The 24877-nt window shown below is 40.3% G+C and overlaps 1 protein-coding gene and 1 non-coding gene across 2 annotated transcripts; one reads left to right on the forward strand and one right to left on the reverse strand.

Moving 5' to 3' along the window:
* Positions 1 to 8552: 8552 nt before the first annotated feature.
* On the reverse strand, positions 8553 to 21488 carry LOC109482305 (dopamine beta-hydroxylase-like). Its single transcript, XM_019784989.1, has 13 exons — positions 21379 to 21488; positions 19062 to 19208; positions 17801 to 17980; positions 17557 to 17640; positions 16900 to 17076; positions 16089 to 16191; positions 14986 to 15152; positions 11841 to 11984; positions 10977 to 11015; positions 10440 to 10499; positions 9869 to 9996; positions 9107 to 9257; positions 8553 to 8624 (listed from the first exon to the last, which is right to left on the reverse strand). Exons 1-13 carry the CDS (start codon positions 21451 to 21453, stop codon positions 8553 to 8555), a joined length of 1527 nt encoding a protein of 508 aa, XP_019640548.1. The 5' UTR covers positions 21454 to 21488.
* Positions 21489 to 24146: 2658 nt separating this feature from the next.
* Trnav-cac lies at positions 24147 to 24219 on the forward strand. Its single transcript has one exon. It is a non-coding gene; the product is annotated as a tRNA-Val (tRNA).
* The last annotated feature ends 658 nt before the right edge of the window (positions 24220 to 24877 follow it).

The following is a 24877-nucleotide window of genomic DNA, read 5'->3' on the forward strand; positions in this document are numbered from 1 at the left end:
TTTCCTTGTTGCCATACATTGTACCAGCTACAGTTGTTGAGCAATAAAGTTGATTGATTGATTGATTGTAATTGCAATAAAAATGAACTATTATTATTATTGATCGTTATCTAACATGAGATAAGCTTCAACGGTGGGAGTGGCATGCTTATTTCTGGGAAAGCAGCATATTTCATTTATTAAATTCTTACATATTTTTACGACTGTCTAGTGAGAGGATGTTATTATTTTAGCTCCCTAAGGCTATGCATGTCCGAGCTATAAACTGGCTATAAACTGCATCACAACAGACCAGCGCGCAGACCAGATACGTTTGAGGGAGAAAACTCCGAATTAGTTGCCACAAATTACACATCGAAAGCGGTAGACATAACCGCACTCCCATAGAACAACGAATATGTCGGTACAGTGATGTAGGAAGAATCGAAGATGAGAAACATTTTGTAACGGATTGTGAACTATACCACAAAGAGAGAGCAGATCTTTATAATCTGATACAATGTATGTTCCCCTTCTTTATACATCTAAGCTGTACAGATAAATTTATATTTCTAATGAGCTTAGACATATTGAAACATACCTGTTCTTCCCTTTTTACTATTACTGGGAACAAGAAGAAACAGAATTTACTTAATTTATCTAATTGTAGCTACTTGACGATGTATATATGTAACGTTATCTGTATTCCATCCTTTTCTTGTGACCTGTACTTAACCCAGTGGGTATATATGTACAATAAAGGTCTTCATTCTAAAATATTCGCCAATTATTCACCCAATTTCTGCCAAAATCTACTATCAATGACCTTTTTTGATAGGAAGGCTGGTGAAGGTTAGCTAGTGTGGGTGGTACGAGCTGTCGGTTCTGTGGCATGTCCCTCCCGCCATGTATAATCCGACATGCTGGGGACATCAAAGTCGGGAGGGTGACATGGTACGAAGAATTGATGGGGACCGGGAGCTAGCTGTGCCGCTATACAACCCCTCATCCATCGGTCAATGTGTGTGTGTGTGCGTGTGTGGCGGACACCAGTTAGCATTTGTCTCACAAATCAGGCTTCTTATGAGCTGAACTATAAATGAGGGCCTGCAAAGGCCTAGGGGGTCCCGACAACGCTCTACGCTGAATTCGGAAACCTCTCGATTACGCTTTACGATAAATTCCAAGTGGCTACAACGCATTACGTAGAATTCAAACGAATACGCTCTACGGAAAAGGGCTTGCGGGCCCCCATAAATGGTCCTGTAGTCTTAACCACCGTTTATTTTTAAGAAATTTAGCCCCTAGTGCAGCTTGTATCTACGGGTCTCGTTGTGAGAGCGTCATACATTTTCTGTTACACTCCCTAGTATATAATCAGCAAATCAAACAGTCACCCTACTCAGCAATCTACAGAACTTGGTAGGCTCTATCTTTGATGTACACAACATGTCTGAACAATTCTTATGTAACATTTTACTTAGAGGATCACCCGATTTACACTCAGATACAAACTGTAACATTTTGACTATCACCCAAATTTACGTTATTGATACTAAACGGTTTGTATTAGATTAACTCCTACATAGCCTACAAAACATGTTCTTCCTTACCATTTATTGATCCATTTCAACCCATTCGCTGTTCTCTGTTGTTTTTTGTCATGTACTTTGTCACTGTATACTTGTATGTTTGGTGGTGAGGTTAAAATTAGCTACAGCTAGAATACCTCACCACCATGTCTTGTATTGTCCATGTTGACTTGCAAATAAAAAAAAAAGAAATGGTCCCATGCTTGCCCACTGTTCAATCTTGTAGAAAAGAGATTTTTGCGGTACAATGAACTTGTAAATACTGCATAAAAGATAGCTGAACAGTTTCACAGACCACCCATCCATTGGTTAATCTGCTACTTCAATATTAGACAGGTTTCCTCATTCAGAATATTTTTGCCACCCTGAAATTGCATTGGATAACTTTCAGTCGGGTCCACTGTTCATATTGCACTACTGGTTCTAAGGTCTAGACATTCTATAATGTATTTTCAGATAAGGGTTATCCCTTTTTTTTTTCAGTTTTAATTGTGCTTTATTCAACAGTTCGTGGTACATTTGCGATCTGAGGCATGTATGCCATCGTATACAATTCTGTCAACCTAGTCTTATAAATAACATCGAATATAATATAACAAAAATGTATTCATAGCTGTATGAAGAAGTAGTTAATACACATTTTCCACTATCTATATCTTGTAGTTTTACACCTTTGTAACAGCATGAAGCATAGCATTGTAACAATGTTTAGAATAAATTCCTTAATGAACGTTCAAAATTAAACTGTGTAATAATGTCCATACAATTCGTACCATATTTAAACTTAGAAATTGTGCTCTTTCCCAGCAATATTAGTTCATTTATGTATAGAAATTGCTTAACATTAGAAAGGTGATATCCAAGAATAACATCTTGAGTGGTTAACGTCAATGTATATTGTATATGTATAACAAGGGTTATCCCTTCTTAGAGTGGAATTGAATTTATTTATGAGATGAGGTGTGTTGAATTCTCTTACAGTGCTGCGCTCACTCGGTGGCTTTATTCGGTGGTTATAGCAACTGACAAGGCTTTATCACACCATATTCACCTCGGGGCGGGTAATTAACCCTTAATTACGTGAACAAGAGGAAATAAGGGTGAACAGCTTTGAATGTTTATCTTAAAATCATACAATATTCTCATGCCATACTACATGGTAGATTAGTCGTATAGTACGTTTTCTATATAGCAATACTTTGATCACAGTATATACTCGCCATTCTGAGAGTGGCTGTCAACACTTTGCACCTTGCAAAATTGTACAATAAAGTTTATTGTTATTTAAACACTTGATGTCATACAAGGACCAATGTATAGTAGACAAACTATGTAATTATGTTTCCAGATGTTTCAAAAAGAGAGAAGAAAGGGCAACTAACAGTAGATGATAGGTAGTATACAGTGTTGTTGTACATTGTAATTTATAGACTCCTAGCACTTAGTATTAGCGTTCCAGTATGCAATACTCATGTTTTTTTAATCCTCTCGACCACATGTGGTCACATTTGTGCATTTAGCACATCTGGGCAAGAACATGCAATAAAGATTCATTACATTATATTGTTATTACGTCCAAGTGTATGCACTGCATTTTGCATTGACAGTTAGTCCATACGCGTCTGGTTAAATGATCAGTGGCACTCCACATTTCTGGGCCGTGGTGTAGGCAGTATGTGAAGTATTGGTGATCGTGACCACAAGGCGATTCTACCGGACAGAGTTAGTCTCCACCAGACTAACTGTGATGCTGAATTCCTACCTGATTCTGGCAGATTTGTGATGCTTACCACCTGTGCTGCCATTTATTTCAGAGTACGTCTTGTGTGTTACATACTTAAATACTTCTGATTAGAGCTGTGTACCTAAACAAATTTTAGGTACAGGTACAGGTACAGGTACACAGGTTTAGGTACAGGTCCGGACCTGAACCTGTACCTGAACAATTCGACCAATTTATATGCTCTTCTGAACTCCTTCAATAACAAAAAAACATAAATAAACTTGATAGTTAAGGTTTATTCTTTGTTTATGGCGAATGCTCAGATAAAATATAGGCAAAACTATGATGTTTTTGTTTTCATGAACACACTGTCCTTACACAGGCACCCATTGTTAACCAGCTATTTAAACATTTGAGGTCACAAATAGGCATAAAATTGGTGTGAAATTGTTTAGGTACAGTACCGGTACTGAGGGATTAGGTATTTTGGACCTGTACCTAATCAATTTTTCCGGTACAGTATCGGTACTGCGTACCGGTACACAGCTCTACTTCTGATATATGTAAATACTTTTATCTAATAATGCATTCGCTAAACAACGCCAAATGGTATCTACTAATATAGATCTATGTAAATATTAATGCTTTTAATCTATTCCAGCACCTACGCCCAATGTTATCAACTAATGTAGATCTAGTATGTAATGTTGTAAATATATTTCGGCACCCACCCGCCATTTTTAACTTAATATTTTACTACCATTTATGCTGTTATGATATAATAGTTAGGCCACAATGTAAACAGTCCACGACTTCAGCCGTGGCTGCCAAGTGGAATCTTTGTATTTGAAACAAATATATTCTGTCTCTACCAAGGAAACCATTATTATTATTATCATTATCATTATTATACTAACAACACGGGTTCAAAAACAGTCGAATTTAGCCACAATATGAAGAATAATTGGCCATAGCCAGGGAAGTTGGGCCCCCGTAGATTTTATTTGTCTCTTTTCAGTAATACGCTACTCACATTTATCGAATCATGGCTTCTAACTCCATGATCGAATCTAGCACAATAGATTTCATCAGACTGGATGCTATAGACAGATTCTTATACATTGTACATATATATATTCAAATGCAAACATAGGTAAAATATATTCAAATGCAAAAACATAAAAGACTGTTTTGCTGTTTGTACGTGTTATTAGAAAAAATGCCGAAAATGATAATTAGCCCTACTTGACTGTATACACTATTATCTCCAGATGTTTAGTAATTAGGATGCTAATTTTCATTCTATCCCCTTTTCCTTTTGTACTTTGTTCAGTGGTTGTTTCCATACGTTGTACCCTGTACAATTGTCGTGCGATAAAGCTCATCTTCATCTGTTATCCTAACGGTGGACCCACTCCTCTGGTAGCCTCCATAACATGCAAAAAACTCGGGGTTTTGCGGGTCTCAAGGGTCTTTTGGAGCTTTTATGCGTTATTTTCTGATTGCATATAGACAACATAGCCGGCCTGGTTGAATTACCCCCGTTTACAACAGGGCTAATAAACAGCCGAAGACCACCAAACCCCAGTTCTACAAGCCTGCTACGGAGGCTACTCCTCTGGCCAGTGGGGCCCTATATTTGCCATATTTTACTGCCCTAATCCCCCTGAAGGCCTGATGGAGGCTACAAATACTCTAAGTGGGGCATAACTGGTACAAAGCAAGGACAGTTGACCATGTGCATGTGCAGTAAACCGTAACATGTTCTGTTGTCAGTATGTAACACTTGATGTTGCCCTGCAATTTTCGTGACTTTAGCTTTTCAAAAATATAACATTGTAGCCAGGTTTGAAAAATAAGCACGTTGTTATAGCTTCATAAATTCTCGTGTGATGAATGAAAATCTTGAACGCTTAAATGATAGCAAAATGAAAAGAATTCAACACTTAATTTACAGCTACTTGAAAGTAAGCTATCCTAGGATGATATACGGAGAAGCGTATAAAAGGTACATATATAAAACATACAGGTCCATAAGGAAAATATGGCGTTTTAATTCCTCTTGTATAAGATCGAGTTCATGATCGTATATTTGATATTCTGTCTCTACCAAGGAAAACGTTTCTCATTTGCAGCACTATATGACTGTTCAAATCGTACACAAATGCCACATGTAGAAAACTGCTTCCAAATGTTCTACCGTATGTAATTCCCATTCGGTCTTCATGTCCAGTTATTTGAGGACTAGTACTGTCTAGTATTCATTTACTATCTAGTACACTTGTAACAATAATCGCAGTTTCCGTTGCTGATTACTATTGCTAAAATAACTCGAAGCAGAATATCTTTACCGTTTACTCTTTAAGAGGAGAGGAAATCAACCTACCTTCCTCTTGCGTTCTCAACTTGAGTAGGGTCGGTCCAGAAAGTATCCAACTGCAACTGTCAATCTTCTAGCAAACCAGCAACCGTTTAAGTCCTGACTGAACACGGTTCTTCCATAAGAGCTGATTGATTAAAACTTCTCCACCCTTCACCACTGTATCAGCCTATCCGTTACACCACATGAACCGCTATACAGCTAACGGCTCTATACATACAGCTCAGCCACAGATTCGCGGTCAAAGTTCCTCTTAGAACCGTGCGAAATGGACGAATTCCAAACTTCCTGTGACCGGTGAAATTGTTAAAAGCTAACAGACGGTAATCCGGTTATGTGTACAGTCACAAGTCGACAACATATAAAAGTCGGGCATGGTTTTTACATCAAGAGCTTTCCACCATACCTCACGAGATCATGAAATACAAACAAGGTGTAAATATAAGAAGAAAGGGCTTGTCTAAAACCACTGTAAGGCCACAGCAAATCAATTTTATGGATGATCGACATCTTCCGCAGACTGCAATCTAATGCTAGCGGGTGAAAAAAAACATGGTTCCTACATTTTAAAATTTTGAATGAATCATTGTACAAATGGTTTTGATTCAGTGAGAACATCACATATACTAGTACACAGCCAACATCACATATCACTGCATCAAAGTAAGAAACAAAACACTAAATCTGAGCCTCTTTTCTCTCCTCTCTTTATAGTTATCTGCCATCCACCTTCCGGCATGGCAACAAACATCTTTGCCCATTTTCGGCATTTTGACCACTGTCAGAAGGCAACTAAATTTCTTTTTTCCCCCCAAATCAGGCCAAAATTAATGCGCGATTGATGTCATTCATAAAAATTACTTGCTGTGGCCTAAAATATAGTTGAGGGGTTGACACGGCTAAAACCGTCAGTTCTAGGGTATCAAGTATGAAGATCCCCTTTGTGGCTAGAGTTGTTTTGGCGTTAAGTCGGTAATCTTCTGACTCCTGTGAGAGTTGGTCGGAGGTTAGCATGTTCCGGGGCACGGGCACAGGTCAAGAGTGAAGACGGCTTTTTGTGGGATAATGTGGGCTTGTCGCGCGTTACGGCTAGCCTGGGTGTCAGGCTGTTGCCAGGACCATATACAGGCTAGCTACTTGTCTCCAGGGCTAGCCTGGGTGCCAGACTGTTGCCAGGCCAGGGCCAGTACACAGACGACCTCCTCGGCAACAGGGCCAACATGCCCCCGACAAAATTTTACTATAGACACCCCTCAGTTTAAGGTTGAATAGCCTGTGTACCAGACTGCTACTAGGCTAGTACACAGACTGTACCTAGTACACAGGCGATCTTTTCGGCTGCAGGGCCAACATGTCCCCGAGGAAATTTTACTGTAGACACCCCTCAGTTAGACCATGTTGTATCCAGAACCATGCTCGGGCACGGTTCTAGATAGTTCACTCGTATCCAGAACAGTGCATGAGGCAAATCTACACTATCCAGAACCGTGCCTGATCCTAACCCTGACTCATTCGTGCATACAACCACTGATTGACACAGTTCTTGGTACAATATAATAATGTTGTAAGTAAAGCCTTTACGTTTTCGACACATTGGGCTAAGTGCAGGTCACAACAAAACACGACGAGACGAAAACAAATACAACAAATAGATACATAATATTAAAAAAGGATTATGATTTTTTCTACAGTGCTGAAAGTGTATGAAATAGGAAAATAGGTTTCGTACAAACCTATGCAGTTCCTTTCCTCTCTTTGCTATACAATCTACATTCCCTGAGCAACAGAGTCTGGCCTGTGCACTGCCCCTGAAACAGTCTGACACCCAGGCTAGGCCACGGACGCTGAGTGATGAGGTCTCGTTATCGCCACAGCTCGCCCGTGAAGAAGAAAAACACAGTTTTCAGCTCCTAGGAGTAACCTCTCATTTTCTTTGGGGAGACGCGGGCGTTTCTTTTGTGATGGTGACGCCAGCGACATCAAAAGAAAACGACCACAACTGAGAGACCAGGACCACATGTGCGATCACTTGTCCTATTTTTGTTCTGTTCTCTATCAATGTGGAGAAATTACTGAACGTAAACATATGTGATGTTGTCGCCCGATTAGTACAATGATAAACAACATGTAAGTAAAGAAAACACTCAAAACACGTTCTTTTTCAACGATTCACAATAATTGTATAATTAGCTTCCATATATAGTTTGTATGCATGTGTCTTGTACATGTTTGAATTATCAGTCTATATTTTAAAAGGATCTGAACTTGCAAATCTGCCTCTTTGCCTTGTGTTGTCGCCAAGCATTTTGTATAAGAGGACCACTTGTCTAAAAAGACCACTTTGCATCAGTCCCAATAAGTGGTCGTCTTAGACAAGTTTAGCTGTAGTTGACAAGTAACAGTTTCATGAATTTTATCTATATGGTGATGCCTTAAGTTTATAACTTTTCATTGTTATGGTCTGCATGAGTATTCAAATTTGGTGAGAAATACGAAGTTACTAAGTGCACATGGCGTGTATTTGGCGTCAGCTAGCCACAGTAGAGTACCGCCTTTGTTACCAAAACATATAATTAGGGAGCCGTGCTTTTTCGTATCAACAAACAAAAAACCCACAACTTAAAGATGAAGCCCAAACATTACCATTTTCCAAATAAGAAATACAATGCAGTGAATGCCTCTTCAGAGCATTTCAGAAAGAAAGTTGACCTTTGGTAAGACCCATGTCAGAACATATATTACAAGTACAATATTTCATGGTATACTAGCATACTATTAGATACCGACAACGTTTAGATATATGCTAACACGTAAACGACTCTTGAGTTCTTTTGTATCGTCATGTTGTTCTTTTATTGTTGGATGTTAAAACTACCCATCATGCTTGACACTTCCGCTGAGGATTCTGGGGCTTCCGGATGTGTGGCTGTTCTAAGTTAGTCCACTCCCCCTGTGGAAAAGAGAACAATGCAGTCGATGCAAAACGTACTTATTTTTTTACGCAATACTATTTATAACACAATTGATAAATCATCATTACACAATATCTTGCATGTTTATTTTTGAAGGACAAAGTAAATATGTCATTTTGATACCAATACTGGAGAATGTTCAGAGTTAAAACTTTTGGTCCAACACAAAAATTCCCTCACCTAGAGCTTTCGACCAGTCCTCAGCGACGGGGGCCGACATCGTCTACCAGACACCTTTGACCCAGTGTTGACGTCACACTTCAAAGAAGCCACGTGACAAGCCTCACTGGGTCAGTCTACTGAGGAAGACCAGAGTGACTGGTCGAAAGCTCTAGGTGAGAGAATTTTTGTGTTGGACCAAACGTTTTAACTTTAAACATGTAACTACCAACACAGATGAACTTTCATGATAATACTGTAGAATGTTACGAGCAGAATCTGCGACTATTTTCTGTCTTACCTCAAAGATGGCGCCGGTAGTTTTCTGACACATGACGTCTATTGGTCCATGTCGGTAGAGTGACGTCAGGTAAGCCGTCGTCAAGGGGTTCCAGGGCAGGTGAAAAAAATCGTCTGCAACGTTTTGCTGCCTGTTTGACGCTCCAAACAGACTAGTAACAAACAAACAAACAAACAAACAAACAAACAAAACAGAACAGTAGAGTGAGATTATAAGATGATACACATTTGAGACCATGTCGACAGAAACAGACTCTTCACCTACATACTACCCAACTCTTCAAGTCAGTTTGTCTTAAATGTGTGTTAGGATCCTCAATAATGAAAAAAATACATGCATAACATTCAAGCCAACATGCAGATAGTCATACCATAACAAACGAAGTTTTGCGTCTGTGTTAATGTATTGGAACTCTATTATATGATTAAATGGGGAAATACCCCATTGAATTACATCATAGAATGAGTTATTACTCAAAGGATTATATAGCGTAACTTCAGTATTACAGCATTGTTAATGTTTTTACACAGTACACATTCCTGGCGAAGTAATAGCAGTACCATTTTATACACAACCCTGCCGATCAACTGAAACCAAATCTCCGCCCATTCACGTCCACCCCTTGCTGCTGAGGTACATACAAACTAAAATAGCACCATCCAAAACAATACTTCCGCCCCGGAAGTAAAAAAGATAAAATAGGTTTCAGTGCAAGATATCCACACAGATTCAGTTGATACCTGTATGCATGTAACATGTTACCTGTACACCACGTCGAAGAACCTGTCCAAAGCCGAGGCAGCGGCCACACTCTTACAGGCCTGTAGCTGTGAGGCGGGGTAGTAGTGGATGTAGTTCAGACACATCTCGTCATGGATACCGTACCCTCCCTGCGAACAACAATATTTTAAAATAGGCCGTTGCAGTTCTTTCAACTTTGTTGTTCAAACGAAATTACAATGTAGGAACTAATGATGTAGCAATATAAACTACTCAAGGTCACCTACAACAGATTTAAGCACATTACAGTCTTGACCTGCCATGTACTTGGACCACTTCTTGTGGGTGTAGTTCTTGTATTGCTTCTAGACCTCACTAAGTCTTGTTTCAGCACAATTTATACTGCTTATTAGATATATTTGAATTATGCTTAACCTTCTATATTGATGGCCTATTCTGTGTATTTTTATACTTGTTGTTATTGTCTATGTAAATTTTGATGTTGTATATGTGTTTTTGCATGGGGGAGGGCAGCTTGTAAAGGTGCGTATGCACCTGTTTTGCCCTCCCTTTCACTTTGTGAAAAATCATAATAAATAAATAAAGTTCTTACCAGAGTAACGCTGCGGCGATTTGTCGTGTTGTATTTACAACTGGTCATCAGGACATCCCCCTGTAATTGCAGTAATCATTTTAAAGATCATTGCTTCTTCTGTATATGTTGTCCTCGCATATATATAAAGTGTGTCATACCATATATAGTAATGGTATTATGAAATGAGTAGGTACTAGAAAAAAATAAGAAAGTAGCAAGCAATATTTGACAATTTCGACAAGTGTAGTATGGTGGTGGATTTATGCATTTAACGTAGCTATTTCGCAGATATACAAGACCACGTTGTCGTCAGGAACATACCAGTATTTACGGACAAACATTAAAAGGCCTGTCGGCACGATAAGTGCTATTCTAGATACTACCGCAGTGTGGCGCTACCAGTACGTTGGCTCCGTGGTTTAATCCAGAGCGGACGCCTCTACAAACAAAGTTTCATTCGAGGTCATTCAAAAGAGCGCAATTGGTCATTTATTACAAAGATATTGCTGTTGGCAAATAGTGTAAGAACTATTACGTAAAAAGTTGTCTTCTTACCGGGAGTACCGTTACCTTTCGCCGTAATAGTCGTATCTCCTGTAGAAATGTAACAAAACACAACGTTTTAATAAAGTTGCCCTCCTAATAGCCGGAGCGCCACCCTGCGACTAACATAAACATTGCACAGATCTGAAGCAGCCAAGTCAATTTCGGACCTGCGCCAATTCCATCAACACTGGGCCCTTCGTCTTATCCGCAGTGATGTTTGATCGATTGCTAAGGTTGTTCTGCCCAGACAGATTCGAAACACGTGCGTTCAGTCACCCCATGGGGGAAAAGGGTAATGACAATGATGTACAAGTAAATCACGGAAGTTACCGGTCATGCCATTCGTCGTACGATCGTCGTACGATCGCAAGTTGAGGACAATCTTGGGATAGTCTTGCAACTACTGTCGTGCAACATTCAGCTGTCGTGATACGGAAAAAGGCTGTCTTACATTCTTGTCGTTTAATCTTAAACTTCTGCTTGTTCTTTGTTCTGCAAACCGAACATCATATGCGAAAACCCCCAACCTGCAATATCTATTCAAACTGCAAGCAGAGATTTTTAAAACTGACGTACATTTTATATGAACTCTGCTCTTCTCCCACTCTTTCTCATCCTCTTTGTATCCCAGTTCCATCTCTGTCTGTCTGTCTGTCTCTCTCTCTCTCTCCCTCCCTCTCTCTCCCTCTCTCTCTCTCTCTGTGTTCCTCTCTCTGTCTCCCCTTGTCTGTCTGTTTCTCTGGGTCCCTTTACCTCTATCTCTCTCTGTCTCTCTCTTTGTTTCCCACTGTTTGTCTCTGAGCTTCTCTCTCCCTCGCCCCTCTCCCACCCCCTCTCCCCCTCCACCCGTCTATCGTGGCACAGGCACGTGACCTCAAACATGGTGCTGTAGTGGTTGTCTCTGTTCAGCTCAGGCAGTTCCACTCCGCCTCTCACGTGCTTAGTCCACACAGCTGTCCCTGCCAGGTGCGTGTGCAGCTGCGAGGCGAACACCTGGATGCCACCTGCAGGGAGGCCCTGTGGGAAACGCACATTCAAAGGGCGTATCTATACGGAACCACCCAAGGCGGTTTACATGTGGTTTACCCCGAAGCCGGTTTCAAGTGGCTCCATCTGAACGCTCCGAAATCACATTGAAAGCGCCTCGATCCCAAGCCACTTCTAGAGGTGGTTTCGAATCGCTTTCCCCGCATCGCGATTTGCGTCTGAACGCAATGTGATTTCAATGTGACTTCGCCTGGTCATGGATTACGGAGTGATATTTTTTTTTATATGCAATACCAACTTTTACGTGGCAGCAACTTAAAGAGCAGTAATGGTCAAATAATGTGTCCGTTCTAGGGCGAGCTTCAGCGCCTCTGGCGGGACCACGTCGGCATTCGGCCGAGATACGCTGGGAGGGGGGCATCAGCAAGCAGGTCGTTGACCTCTGACATTAATAACACGCCGCCTTGCGTGTTATCATCAAACAGCAATAAATGTTGCTCAAGCGTATTGTGTTCGGACACGGTTTCACAGGTGTGTGTGGCACGTGGACCAGATGTGAGGAATGTGAGTTACCCGAATCGCGTCTTGGGTGGTTCCGTATAGACACGGCCAAATAATAATGGAATGTTATTGAATATTTGTCCAATACATTCATACATATGATATGGTCAGATATGGTCAGATAGTCTAAATCCCTCCTGCTATAAATTTGCAACATGATGTAACCCAACACCAGTTACCATGGTGACAGACGTCTGGTTGAGGTCATTGACCTTATTGGTTTGGAGAAGAAGAAGAAAAAGAGGAAACAGAGCAAAAACAATACGTTTTCCTTCGGTAAACATAAAAAGAATGCATGCATGCATGAATGAGTAAATTGATATTTAATGTCCATCTCTTGTGTATTGTGTACTCATCTCTTGTCTATTGTGCTGCTAAGTTTATAATCAAGACTGCGCATGCACAGTGTGATGAATTGTGGGTAATATGTCAAAGTTTCAATCCCCGAGAGATAAACAAAAGACGTCTAGACATGTATAAAGAATGGCTTTGTTTACGTTTAGAGAGCCTTCTCTTTTGATACAGGGCATTCGCAGTCGTAATTGTGAAGTTCGATCCGTACGGACCCTATGTGTCTTGCATATGGAGGACATTTTTGGCGTAATCTTTAATCATATATTTATCATGTTCCAAATATATCATATCACACTTACGAACTAGTATAGTGTTAGTTTCGATACATAGAACTTATAAGCATTGATAAAGACATTAGAGTAGATATCAGTTAGATATGTAGTAGTTTTGAAGAGCTTGCCATACATTGTGCCTTCGTTACAATTATTGTGCAATAAAGTTTGGCTTTGTCTTTATTGCAAGGGCATATACATTCAATTGATCACTGTATTTCTGTACTCCTAGACTCCTAGTCTGAAGCCAAAGTCTGCATAAAGCCATCTGGATTGAGGGCACGTACAAGTGTAATAAAAACAAGATGTTAGAATTGATTGGCTCGACCTCGGCGGTACATCTGCTGGCCAGTAATCAACCGGGACTAAAAACACGTAGCCTGTGTTAGACAATTTGTTGCTGTCAGGGGCCGTTGGGCCTCATCTCCAAGAGCTTTTAGCCATACAACTCTTACTCAAGAGAACTATTCACATTCCCAAAACTGCCAATAGGAGCTCAGGATTCACTGCCAACAGGAGCTCAGATATCACGATGAAAATCAGTCCAATAGGAGCTCAGGATTCTATGTCACCATGGAAACACAATCTCTCTCTGTCAGGGGCCGATTGGGCCTCATCTACGAGGGCTTGTGGCCACACAACTCAAGGGAACTATTCACATTCCCAAAACTGCCAATAGGAGCTCAGGATTCACTGCCAACAGGAGCTCAGATATCACGATGAAAATCAGTCCAATAGGAGCTCAGGATTCTATGTCACCATGGAAACACAATCTCTCTCTGTCAGGGGCCGATTGGGCCTCATCTACGAGGGCTTGTGGCCACACAACTCAAGGGAACTATTCACATTCCCAAAACTGCCAATGGGAGCTCAGGATTCTTTGTCACGAAGAAAATCAGTCCAATAGGAGCTCAGGATTCTCTGTCACCATGGAAACACAGTCCCTCTCTCTGTCAGGGGCTGATCAGGCCTCCTCCCCGAGAGCTTGTAGCCAAACACCTCTAACTAAAGAGAACCAATCACATTCACAGAACTACCAATAGGAGCTCAGGATTCTTCATCACGAGGAAAATCAGTCCAATAGGAACTCGGGATTCTTTATCACGAAGAAAATCAGTCCAATAGGAGCTCAGGATTCTATGCCACCATGGAACACAATTTCTCGTTGTCAGGGGCTGATTGGGCCTCCTCCCCGAGAGCTTGTGAGATACACCTCTTACTCAAGAGAACCATTCTTATTCACAGAACTACCAATTGGAGCTCAGGATTCCTTATTATGATGAAAATCAGTCCAATAGGAGCTCGGTATTCTATGTCACCATGGAAACAGCATCTGTCACTGTCAGGGGCTGATTGGGCCTCCTCCCCTCCATACGCCTCTTACTGAAGGGAACCATTCACAGAACTACCAATAGGAGCTCAGGATTCTTTATCACGATGTAAATCAGTCCAATAGGAGCTCAGGATTCACATATATATATATATATATGGTGACCAGTTCAGCCCTCCCATCCTGCCAACTTGCTACATAATTTATTTCTCCTGCGAATGTACACATTGAACTAGAAATGTAACATTTGCAAAGCAAATACATGTTTACGTTTGCAAATAGTCTGCTCTGTTCAAGCATATCTCAATCAAACACATTCATATGCATGGTGACAGGAGTCTAAATCCCTTCTACTATAAAATTGCAGCATGATGTAACCTAAGACTAGTTACCATGGTGGCAGACGTCTGATTCGGGTCATAGACCTTATTTGTTATGGAGAAGACGGGGAAGAAAAAAACAGAGCAAAAACAATATGTTACCGTCTGCGAAGGTAAGCATAAAAAGACCTGACCTTGGTGGTGCATTGTGCTGGGCAGTACCCGGTGATGACGTAACCGTCCTGACGTGGAGGTATCGCCATGGACGGCAGGTAACGTAGCCCCAGCTCCATGATCCCTGCGTCGTGACGTCGCAACGTCGGCGTGTAGTGGAATCTGACGCCCGAGCTGTCCACAATGTCTGTAAAATTATCGTACAAAACTGTCAAAAATTAATATACTTCGAATGAAAGCTCATCTGTGTTTAATAGTAGAATCCACAGTTATAGAGTTTAAGTGGTGAGTTCTTTCCCTGTGTTGGAACAAGCTTAAACTCTATAACTAAGAATTAATATACTTGAACTTGTGTATTTATAGGAATAGATAAACCTGAACGTTGTACTCGTTGTAAGAGTGTTTTAATATTAACAATATCTATGACAACTTTAAGTAGCTGAAAGGCAACTAGAAAAATAGAAAATGTGGATCCATCCACACCTATTCGTCGTCTTTACACACACGTAAATATGAGCCGTAATGATGTCTAAAGAAGATACAAAACGTAAACTTTAAATGAAATTTAAACGTGTTTTAATCATTATTTACGACAGTATTTAGGCTGCTGAAAGGCAACACAAAAACCGGATCTATTCGCACCCCCAGAGAGACCTCATAACGACAATCTTTACGTACTCGTGTAAGAGATGTATAGATGCGTAAAGAAGGTATATACGTTGACTTTAAGCATGGATTAAGCATCCGTCTTCCGTCCCATGACTGGTCCATAGAAAATTACATTTCAGCTAATAACAATATGTAGAGATGTGTTGTTTGGCGCTGTTATAAAGTTATAAACTTGAGTGCAGCGTCACACTGCCCTTGTTATGTTTTGATGTTTTGATGAATAAAAAAAATTGTGTAGAGATCCTGATCTGGAAGAGTCTCTGATTCTACTGGCAGAGAAACTTCTGCCAGTACAGTCGACTCTACCAGTGTAATCTACTATTCAATTCTACCAGTAGAGATCCAGATCAGAATACCTGTCGACAAAGATCGTGATTCATCTCTACTGTATAGAATCCCCGATCCTTCCAGGTCGCGATCTCTACTGTAAAGTATGCACGAATGTATAAAGTACCGTTTCTCCGTTGTGGGTTGTTGTAGTGGATTTCTATCATGGCAATGGTGGAAGACCCCGGACCGCCCAGGGGGATTCCAGCTTCCTCTGGGTAGGCGAATGCCTGAAGTAGGTAACAAGGACAACAGGGGTGCCAGAGTGTACAGTGCAATTTTACGGAATACAGTGCAATCGTATTAATATACAGTGCAATTTTACGGAATACAGTGCAATTTTACTAGTATACAGTGCAATTTTACGGATACAGTGCAATCGTATTAGTATACAGTGCAATTTTACAAGTAAAATTGCACTATATACTAATGCGATAGCACAGTCTGTATTCCGTAAAATCGCACTGTATACTAAAACGATTGCACTGTATTCCATAAAATTGCACTGTATATTGATACAATTGCACTGTATTCCGTAAAATTGCAATGTATACTTATACGATTGCACAGTATTCCGTAAAATTGCACTGTACACCCAATGTATATTGACCCTCATGGAGCAAAAATGCCCAAAATTATGACAGAAAATGATTACTGGAAGGGCCTTGGGCTGATTTTTAAAGTACCTCCCAGAAAATAAAGGACTCAGCTTGGGTTTTTTTTCTGCAGTTTTAAAAGCCCAAAGTATAAAATACTGACTCAAATTTGCTAATGTAAAGCAGTATTGCCTTATTCAGAAATATTCCAGTTTTGCTGCCCTGAAATCGCATTGGATGCCTTTAAACTCCGATAAGGGACAAGAGTGAAGTCGAGTCGGATAGAAATATCTTGAAGCTGCTTATTACAACTGATAAAGTTTAGAATGGTGAATAACGCACCTGTGCGCCCATGGCCCACGCAGCGATGACGTGTTTACAGGTCTTGAGTTCCTTCCGTTCCTCCTCCCCCACACACGGACCGTCATACACCGCGGTACCACTCACGTCGTTCCCACACAGGAACACGGTCATGTGATGTACTGCCTCCTCGTTCCCAGGGGTAATGATGGGTTCGTACTGTAACAGTTGAATGATATCGCAACAAATGTTTAAATTTCAATCGTACTAGATAAGTGATTATGATATTTACTGATAAACGAAAAAATGATGTCTTAAAAGGTCACATTATATCATATTTATTCCCGGCATTCATCTCGGGCTGTTGCATCATGGGATTGTTATAGCATTTGCAACCAAGAATAAGAAGCAAGATTTGACTACAAAAGTAATAATCTTTACCTTCGCATATGGTCTGCTCTGTTAATTCTTACTCAAACACATCACATATATGGTGACAGGAGTCTAAATCCCTCCTACTATAAACTTGCAACATTATGTAACCAATCACCAGTTACCATGGTGAGAGACAGTCTGGTTCAGTCAGGTCAGAGGTCACTTTTTGGAGAAGAAGAAGAGGAAACGGAGCAAAAACAGTATGTTCTCCTTCGGTAAGCATAAATAATAGAGCAATAATAAAACTAAACTAAAAATATTTACCTGCAATATGTGAACCTTCTTTGGGAGTGTCGGGAGTTGCTGTGTTCTGCACCAATAGGTCGTTTCTTTTGCTGGGATTTTTGCCTAAATAACAGTATAAACGCAATAAGAATAGTCAGCAGTACGAGACTGTGTTAGATAAAAGCACTGCAGATGCAGTATAGTAGGATGCAGATTTTCAAGGCAGTGGAACATTACAAAATGGCAAAATTAACAGCATTTATGTCAAAGTCTTTGATGGTACCTGATTCACCCGGATGTCGAATGACGTCACGTCCGGCGGAAGTGGAGGAGTGACGACATCGCTCTTCAACAGTTGCAGCCGTTTGGTTCCAACACGCATGCGCATGTCGCCCAGATTCAGATCCGACACAGCAGTGATATCTTCCTCTGGTAGGATGTACAACAGGTTGGTTGTTCCCGACTATCAAAAAAAAAATAGAACCGAAAAAATCTGAGATTCCAAAGCACTGTACTTCTATATAGTCACAATTATAGGTTTGAGAGCCTGCTTAGTACCAATGAAATGGACAATTTCTACAGAAAATACTGATAGGGAAAATAACGCTACCCAAATCCACTGCGTTGCTTCAAATCTATGTGGGGTTCACTTGTTTTTTCGTTGTTCATAACATGTATGTATATTTTCACAACTAAGTACTTGTTCAGCACCAAGGAAAGGACTAGTTTCAACATGAAATACGGAATGGTAACCAGCCGAAGCAACACCCTTTTTAGAAATCTAGTCAGTTTTAACTTATAGCTTTTTCTTTCGGTGTTTAGGACATGTAGCATGTACATAGTCACAACAAATCAACAGAAACGTTTTCAGCACCAAGGAAAGGACCAATTCTACATGGAACACTGGAATAGGAAACACCAGATACCGCACGCGTTTTAAAAAAGCTATGCAGTTTTCACTTGTTCAGTGTTTAGGACATTTCGCAAGTACACGATGACAAGAAAGCAACAAAAACGTTTTCAGCACCAAGGAAAGAACCAATTTTACATGAAGCACTGGAATGGAAAACACCTAAAGCCGCAAACCTATGCTTCAAATATATGCAGTTTTCACTTGCTTGTTTGGTTTTCATTGTTCATGACATGGTGCATGTACATAGTCACAACAAAGCAACAAAAACGTTTTCAGCACCAAGGAAAGGGCCAATTCTTACATGAAACGCTGGAATGGGAAACACCCAAAGCCGCACCCTTTCTCAGAAATCTATGCAGTTTTCACTTTTTTCATTGTTCATAACCTGGTGTATGTGCATAATCACAAGTCAACAAATACATGCATGTGTTCAGTACCAAGGAAAGGACCAATTTTTAACGGAAACCCTTAAAAGTAAAACACCCAAAGCCACATTTTGTCAGTGTTGAGGACATATAGTGCATTGCATGTACATAATCATAACAAATCAACAAAAAGCGTGTTCAGCACCAAGGAAAGGCACCATTTTCTCAATAATACGTTAGTTCGAGGGTTTAAAAAATGAACTTACGTCAATAAGGTAGTCGTGGTCGTCGCAGGTGTCGAATCGGCGACTGAATGTGACGCTAACTTTCTGACCGTTGGCGGTGGAGTCAATCAGACGATAGTCCTGACTCCTGTCCGTGTGAAAACGTCCACGGTCATCTGTCCACGAATCCTAGGAAGAAACAAGGGAAATCGTAGATTTCAAACCTCCGGGTTTTTTTTCTATTGTATTGGTTTAGGTTATTTGTTTGTGTGTAGTATGAAAGTTATGTGCGTAATATGTTTGTATGTGTTTGATGGCTACTGACGGTTGGTTCGGTATGGACTGTTGATTAACGCAGTGTTCGAAATACTTTTTTGAGCAAAGTAGCACAGTGTGCTACCTAGGGACAAAAACTAGGTAGCGCAGCAGAATTTTAGGTAGCGCCACCGCCCCCCCCCCCATTTGTCAAATTCTATGCACGTGTCGCAATACTATATTTCTTCCAATCATAGAGGTATAATACCTCCATGCTCTAATAAAGTTACTATTTTTGAGGTTTCAACTCTGAAGTAGGAGCTCTGGGTCGAAGCCAAATTACGGGTGCGTGATTTATTCTGGTTTTCTACTGAGAAAAATCGGGACAGTATTTGCGCCGGGCAGCCGGCCATGTACGCGAAATGGTACGCCCAGTATAGCAGCGATCTATTCATGTTTTATGTTTACAATTGTGCAAATTTTTTTTACAGAAATTTGATCACATATGCTTAAAAATATTGTTATACTAATGTTAAAAAATATTTTAAGACACCGAATCGCTGGCTGTGATGTGCAGCAGTGTACGTACGCCGCGTAGCGTGCCAGACATTGGCCGTGCAAGCCTATAGAATGCCCCACTTGCGACATAAATTTCTGAGGCTTATCGTGCGCATCGTGCGTATCCACAATTCCCATCGTAAACGTAGTCACTGGGATCTGAAATGCATACATACAGGATAATTTCCCTTCTTCAGCGGGAGTTTTGTTTATGTTTTGATCGTACACGTCAAACTGCCACGCTGGTCTACGCTGCGCGCTGGTCTCCGGCTGCACTTCCGGGTTCCATAAATCGACACCATAAATCGACAAAGAAACAAATATTTCCCCCCAAATTTATATTAATTGTGCATTTTTTCACTAGATGTGGCTATGCAGTCCTGGAAAACAGCGTTTAGTGCATATTTTCAAACAGAAAAATCGCGTCCCCGCGCCCTTCATGTTGCCGCCCGGCGATCTCAGCTGAAGCGAACAACCAATCAGAGACGCGTAACGCGGATACGTCATGCAAGATTTGCATACCGCCCGCCCACCGCTTCTGCTGGCTGCTGCCATGCTAGCTACGCGCCGTACTTGAAATAAATTGACGTGTATCGCCGTATTTCTGGAAATAAATGCCGCGACACGAAGATCTAGCGCTGACTCGGCTTGCACCCAGCGTTCAGCGTCACCCGCGACATTACCCCCGCCGTCATCCCGCGCCGTCATTGCTGCGCCGTCACCCAACGTTTTTATCGGAACCAGACACCCCTCTGTTTGACCCCTTTTGAATGCTAAGACCCAAAACTGCAACCTCCCCATTCCTTAACAACATGGTAAATTCCATTTTCAGCATAACGGGGGTGTCCGGAGCACTTAAAAACCTTTTATTTCGACGCCCATAAACACATATGCAATTAAACAAAAACGTTCTGCATCATCTGCAGCCCAACAGCAATACGTATACCGAACAACAGACCAATCCGTCCAGCCGATCGCGAGAAACAGCTGCTGACAGAAATGTTTCGAACAATAGTAAAACCTCCTCGCGGAAGGATATCTCCTTCCCCGGAGGTAACAACACAGACAAGAAAGAGCAAAAATAATCACTGCACGAAATTTTATCCTTAAGGATGCCTTGAAGCAGTCGTAAAGGTACATTTTCTTCACTCCAGAACATAATCACAGTTTTCATGCTTTCAACTATGCTTTTTAGATTGGACTTCATGTAGGGAATGTGCCTGTTGTCCCAATTTTCATCCAACTACAAAAGAAAAAAAAAACTGCTGAATCTATACTATAATTCCTAATAGTACAGGGTTGATCACATTTGTCGTACGATCGTAGTACGATCGGAAACTGGTTGCATTTTCTGGATAGTCGCGCAAGTGTCTTATCCAATCTGTTGTCAAACCTGATGTAATATTCCGCAACAAATTCTTCCGCAATATCTGGGCCCGACTGTACTTATAGACATATTTTTTTATTGCTGTCATTGTGAGTATTTTCTATCTGTATGTTTTACATGTGCGCGTTATGCCTGAAATAAAGAATAAAGTGTACAAACCACGGCGTTGACTGAGTTTCCCTCCGTCCAGAAGACCACGAAATCCGCATTCCTCATCGTCCCGTCAGCAGACATACCCAACCCGAAACCGTTCGCAACTGCATCCGCACTAAGTTTGAAAATGACCGTCGATGCTCCGTAGTCTACTTGCCAAAGCAGCTGTACTCTGTTGCTGGTGTCCAGGGATGTGTTGTAGACGGTTAGGCCATGGCAAGTACACAGCAAGAAACAAGGTACGACGCAAAGAAGGATTCCCAACGACATTTTGTACGGTTTAGTATATGTGACAGACCACCAGAGGTTTTATACCTACGAGGGACACAAAGTGAACAATTTGCTGTGTATGACTAGAGACGACTTCAAAGTGATCTTCATTGGTAACCGCCACCCACTTTAGCAATTATGCTTTGACAATTCGGCAGCAAATAGGGTAAGTGGTAAACCTACTATTTCACATTATTGGCCATTTTGCAACAATTTGCTGCGAGGTGTAAGAAAGATCACAAGCAACAGAAAGCTTCTAAAAGGCCGAAGTTTGTCAAAATATATGAGGGCCAAATGGCAATTCAAAATTATGGTTAAAATAGTCTTACATATAACTTTCTGTTGGATAGAAATATCTTTTTTTCATTCTAAAAGAGAACAAAAATGGTTACACTAACCAAAACACTTTGTAAATCTCTATTTTCTTGTCTTTAGTTTTACAAAAGTTGACAGAAAATCAAAGCTTGATGAACAAAAGAACTATAGTGTCTTGATTTGTAAAGCCCTATCACATTGGTCAAATCATCACAAAATTCCATCGTAAGTTTTCATTCAAAACAAAATTTCCATAAAGAATGAATCAAAATATATCACCGTTTCTTTAAACATTATTTGTCACACCCTTACGTACATTTTATGGCTACTACCTTTGTATTTATACTTTGCCTTCTTCATAAAAAGATTAGAAATGATACGAATTATCACATTAGAGTAGCCGGTTCATTACGCCGTGCTTTGTCATCGACGTGTTTTACGTCTTTTGACACATTTTACGTCATTATCGCAAAACGGTCACGCCATCATGGCGGTTCTCCTTTGCGATCTCTCCCAGTAATAAGATACGTAATGGCGTGTAATCCTTCACAATTACGGAGCTAAGCGTCACAGATAACAGGATTACTTCCAAATAGCCCCTGTGATTGTAGGTATTAGATAAATCCGTCGGCGGATAAAAGACAGATAAACGCCAGAAAATTTTATCCACCCGCTAAGCCGCCATTTTAATTTGCTCATCACCTGTGATTACCATCAAATTGCATGTCGGGACAAATCGGCGTCGTAATATTTTTTTCCATTTACTGATATTGCAGCCTATATGGTGGTATATTTTCGATTTTGCACGATGTGTGAAAAATGATAAAATATACTGTTGACCTTTAGGAATGCACAAAAGTAATATTTGGGACGAGCAAAGGGCACATTATTGATCCATTTTTATAAAGGACAGGACGACATTTTTGATATGATATTCCCATCCCATCTCTATTCTATTGACTTTTCCTCTGGCTTTCTTCCAGTAAATAAATGGACGACATTGGCTTTGAGCTGATATCCCACGCCCAAGTTGAATGTAGAATGAAGTCTACGTGTTTTGTATCATGAGTATCACGATATGTTTTATACTAGAACCAGTTTGAACAAGGAACAGGATATTGTTGATCTCTTGTAAGTGTTTTAGGTTGTTGGGAAAGTATTGGGACTGTGCAGAACAATAATCTGGTATTACACCACTTTCTGAGCATGAATTCCTCACGTATTGCTCACTTAAGTCTATCTAGACTGGGATTTTTTGGGATCTTTGGGACTGGGGGGGATCATTCGGCATAAATTATGCATAATTAATGATAAAAATTACATGAAATTATATAAGATGTTATTGATATTAGAAAGCATGTGTAAATTAACATAAAAACCAGAAAAATTTCATTGTTTATGTCAAAGTACTGATTTGTGCAAAAAAAGCCTGTCAGAAACCCGTTGCCATGGCAAATAAGACGAAAAATTATCAATTTATCTCACTGCTATGTAATTTTTAGCAACAATGTTTTAGGAAAAGTCACCGACCAAGTTTGGTGGCCCTAGCACAAGCCGTTCAGACGCTATCCGACACCAAAGTTGGCGCGGGCACTTTTACCCCCCCCCGTCTAGATAGGGTTAACTTAAGGTTACTCCCACCCACCTGGGTCACCTACAGGCTTGATCTCCCTATCGATCATCTGTCAAAATCACCTCCCACCTACCATGCAACCAACGCTATTCGGACAAACTGATCTAGACACACAGACCCTGAGCTATCTAAAATAATACCCCTGTAAATAGAAGTACATTCTAAATAGTGATGGTTCTAGTTTTCTAGAATCAAGAGATGCTTACATTCAATAGATCCATCCAAATTTGTTGATTGGACTAGACAATAGAGGATATTGACGAGTGTCCAAAATTTGAAAGACTTCAATGATCTTGCAATGATCTTGCAATGATCTTTCAATGAACTTACAATGATCTTTCAATGATCTTTCAATGATCTTCCAATGATCTTACAATGATCTTTGATTGATCTCGCAATGATCTTTCAATGATCTTTCAATGATTTTAATAACCAAAGATTCCAGGGCAAAAGTATCAGGCAACTGTTTAATCTTGTAAACATGTTCAGAAGGATATTTCATTCACTTTGTGATTGACAAAGTTGGAACACTAATAGCATGGCTAGTTGTTCAGGAGTCACCGTAGTGTAGTGGTTATCACGTGCGCCTCACACGCGCAAGGTCCCCGGTTCGATCCCGGGCGGTGACAAGATTTTTGTAGACTTCGTTATCCCATCAATGTTCTAACCAGCTATATACAGGAAAGAACAAGAATTCGGAGATCTCATACCTCCATGAAATATATGAGTTTTTGTAAATTTTTTTACATTTGTCTCATTGACTATGGGAATAAGGTCGTAATTAGCATAATCTAGTTTAATTTATAGTTTTCTAAATTCTAATGAAAATATTTTTCGTGTAAAATTCCTCTCCTTTGTCATACTTCATTTTAAGATGTCCTCATTAATTATGCAAATGACCTTAACGTTAACATAATATATGTATAGTGGTGTTAACCTTTAAGTAACGCAATTCTTTGCCCCAAGTAGCCTCTAATAAACTACTTGTATTATAACATATCTAACTGTATTTGTTTGTTTGTTTGATTGTGTGTCCGTAATTTTACTTGAATAAAGACTGACAGGAAGGTCGAATTGGTCGTTCGTTGCCATCCATACTTAACGAGCATAAAAAAGTCCATACTTTAGGAGCATGAAAGCAAACTCCACTCAGACAAATATATGTTTATTGTTTCATATCATATCACAATAGCAGTCATAAAGAATGTCTACTATTCACCTGTTCCTCGTAAAAGTATCAGTAAAATGAGAAAGCAAGCTTCATTAGAGCCATAATTTATACTTTGT

Source organism: Branchiostoma belcheri, unplaced genomic scaffold (assembly GCF_001625305.1).
Source record: "Branchiostoma belcheri isolate BF01 breed outbred unplaced genomic scaffold, Haploidv18h27 scaffold6, whole genome shotgun sequence".
Taxonomy (NCBI): Eukaryota; Metazoa; Chordata; class Leptocardii; order Amphioxiformes; family Branchiostomatidae; genus Branchiostoma; species Branchiostoma belcheri.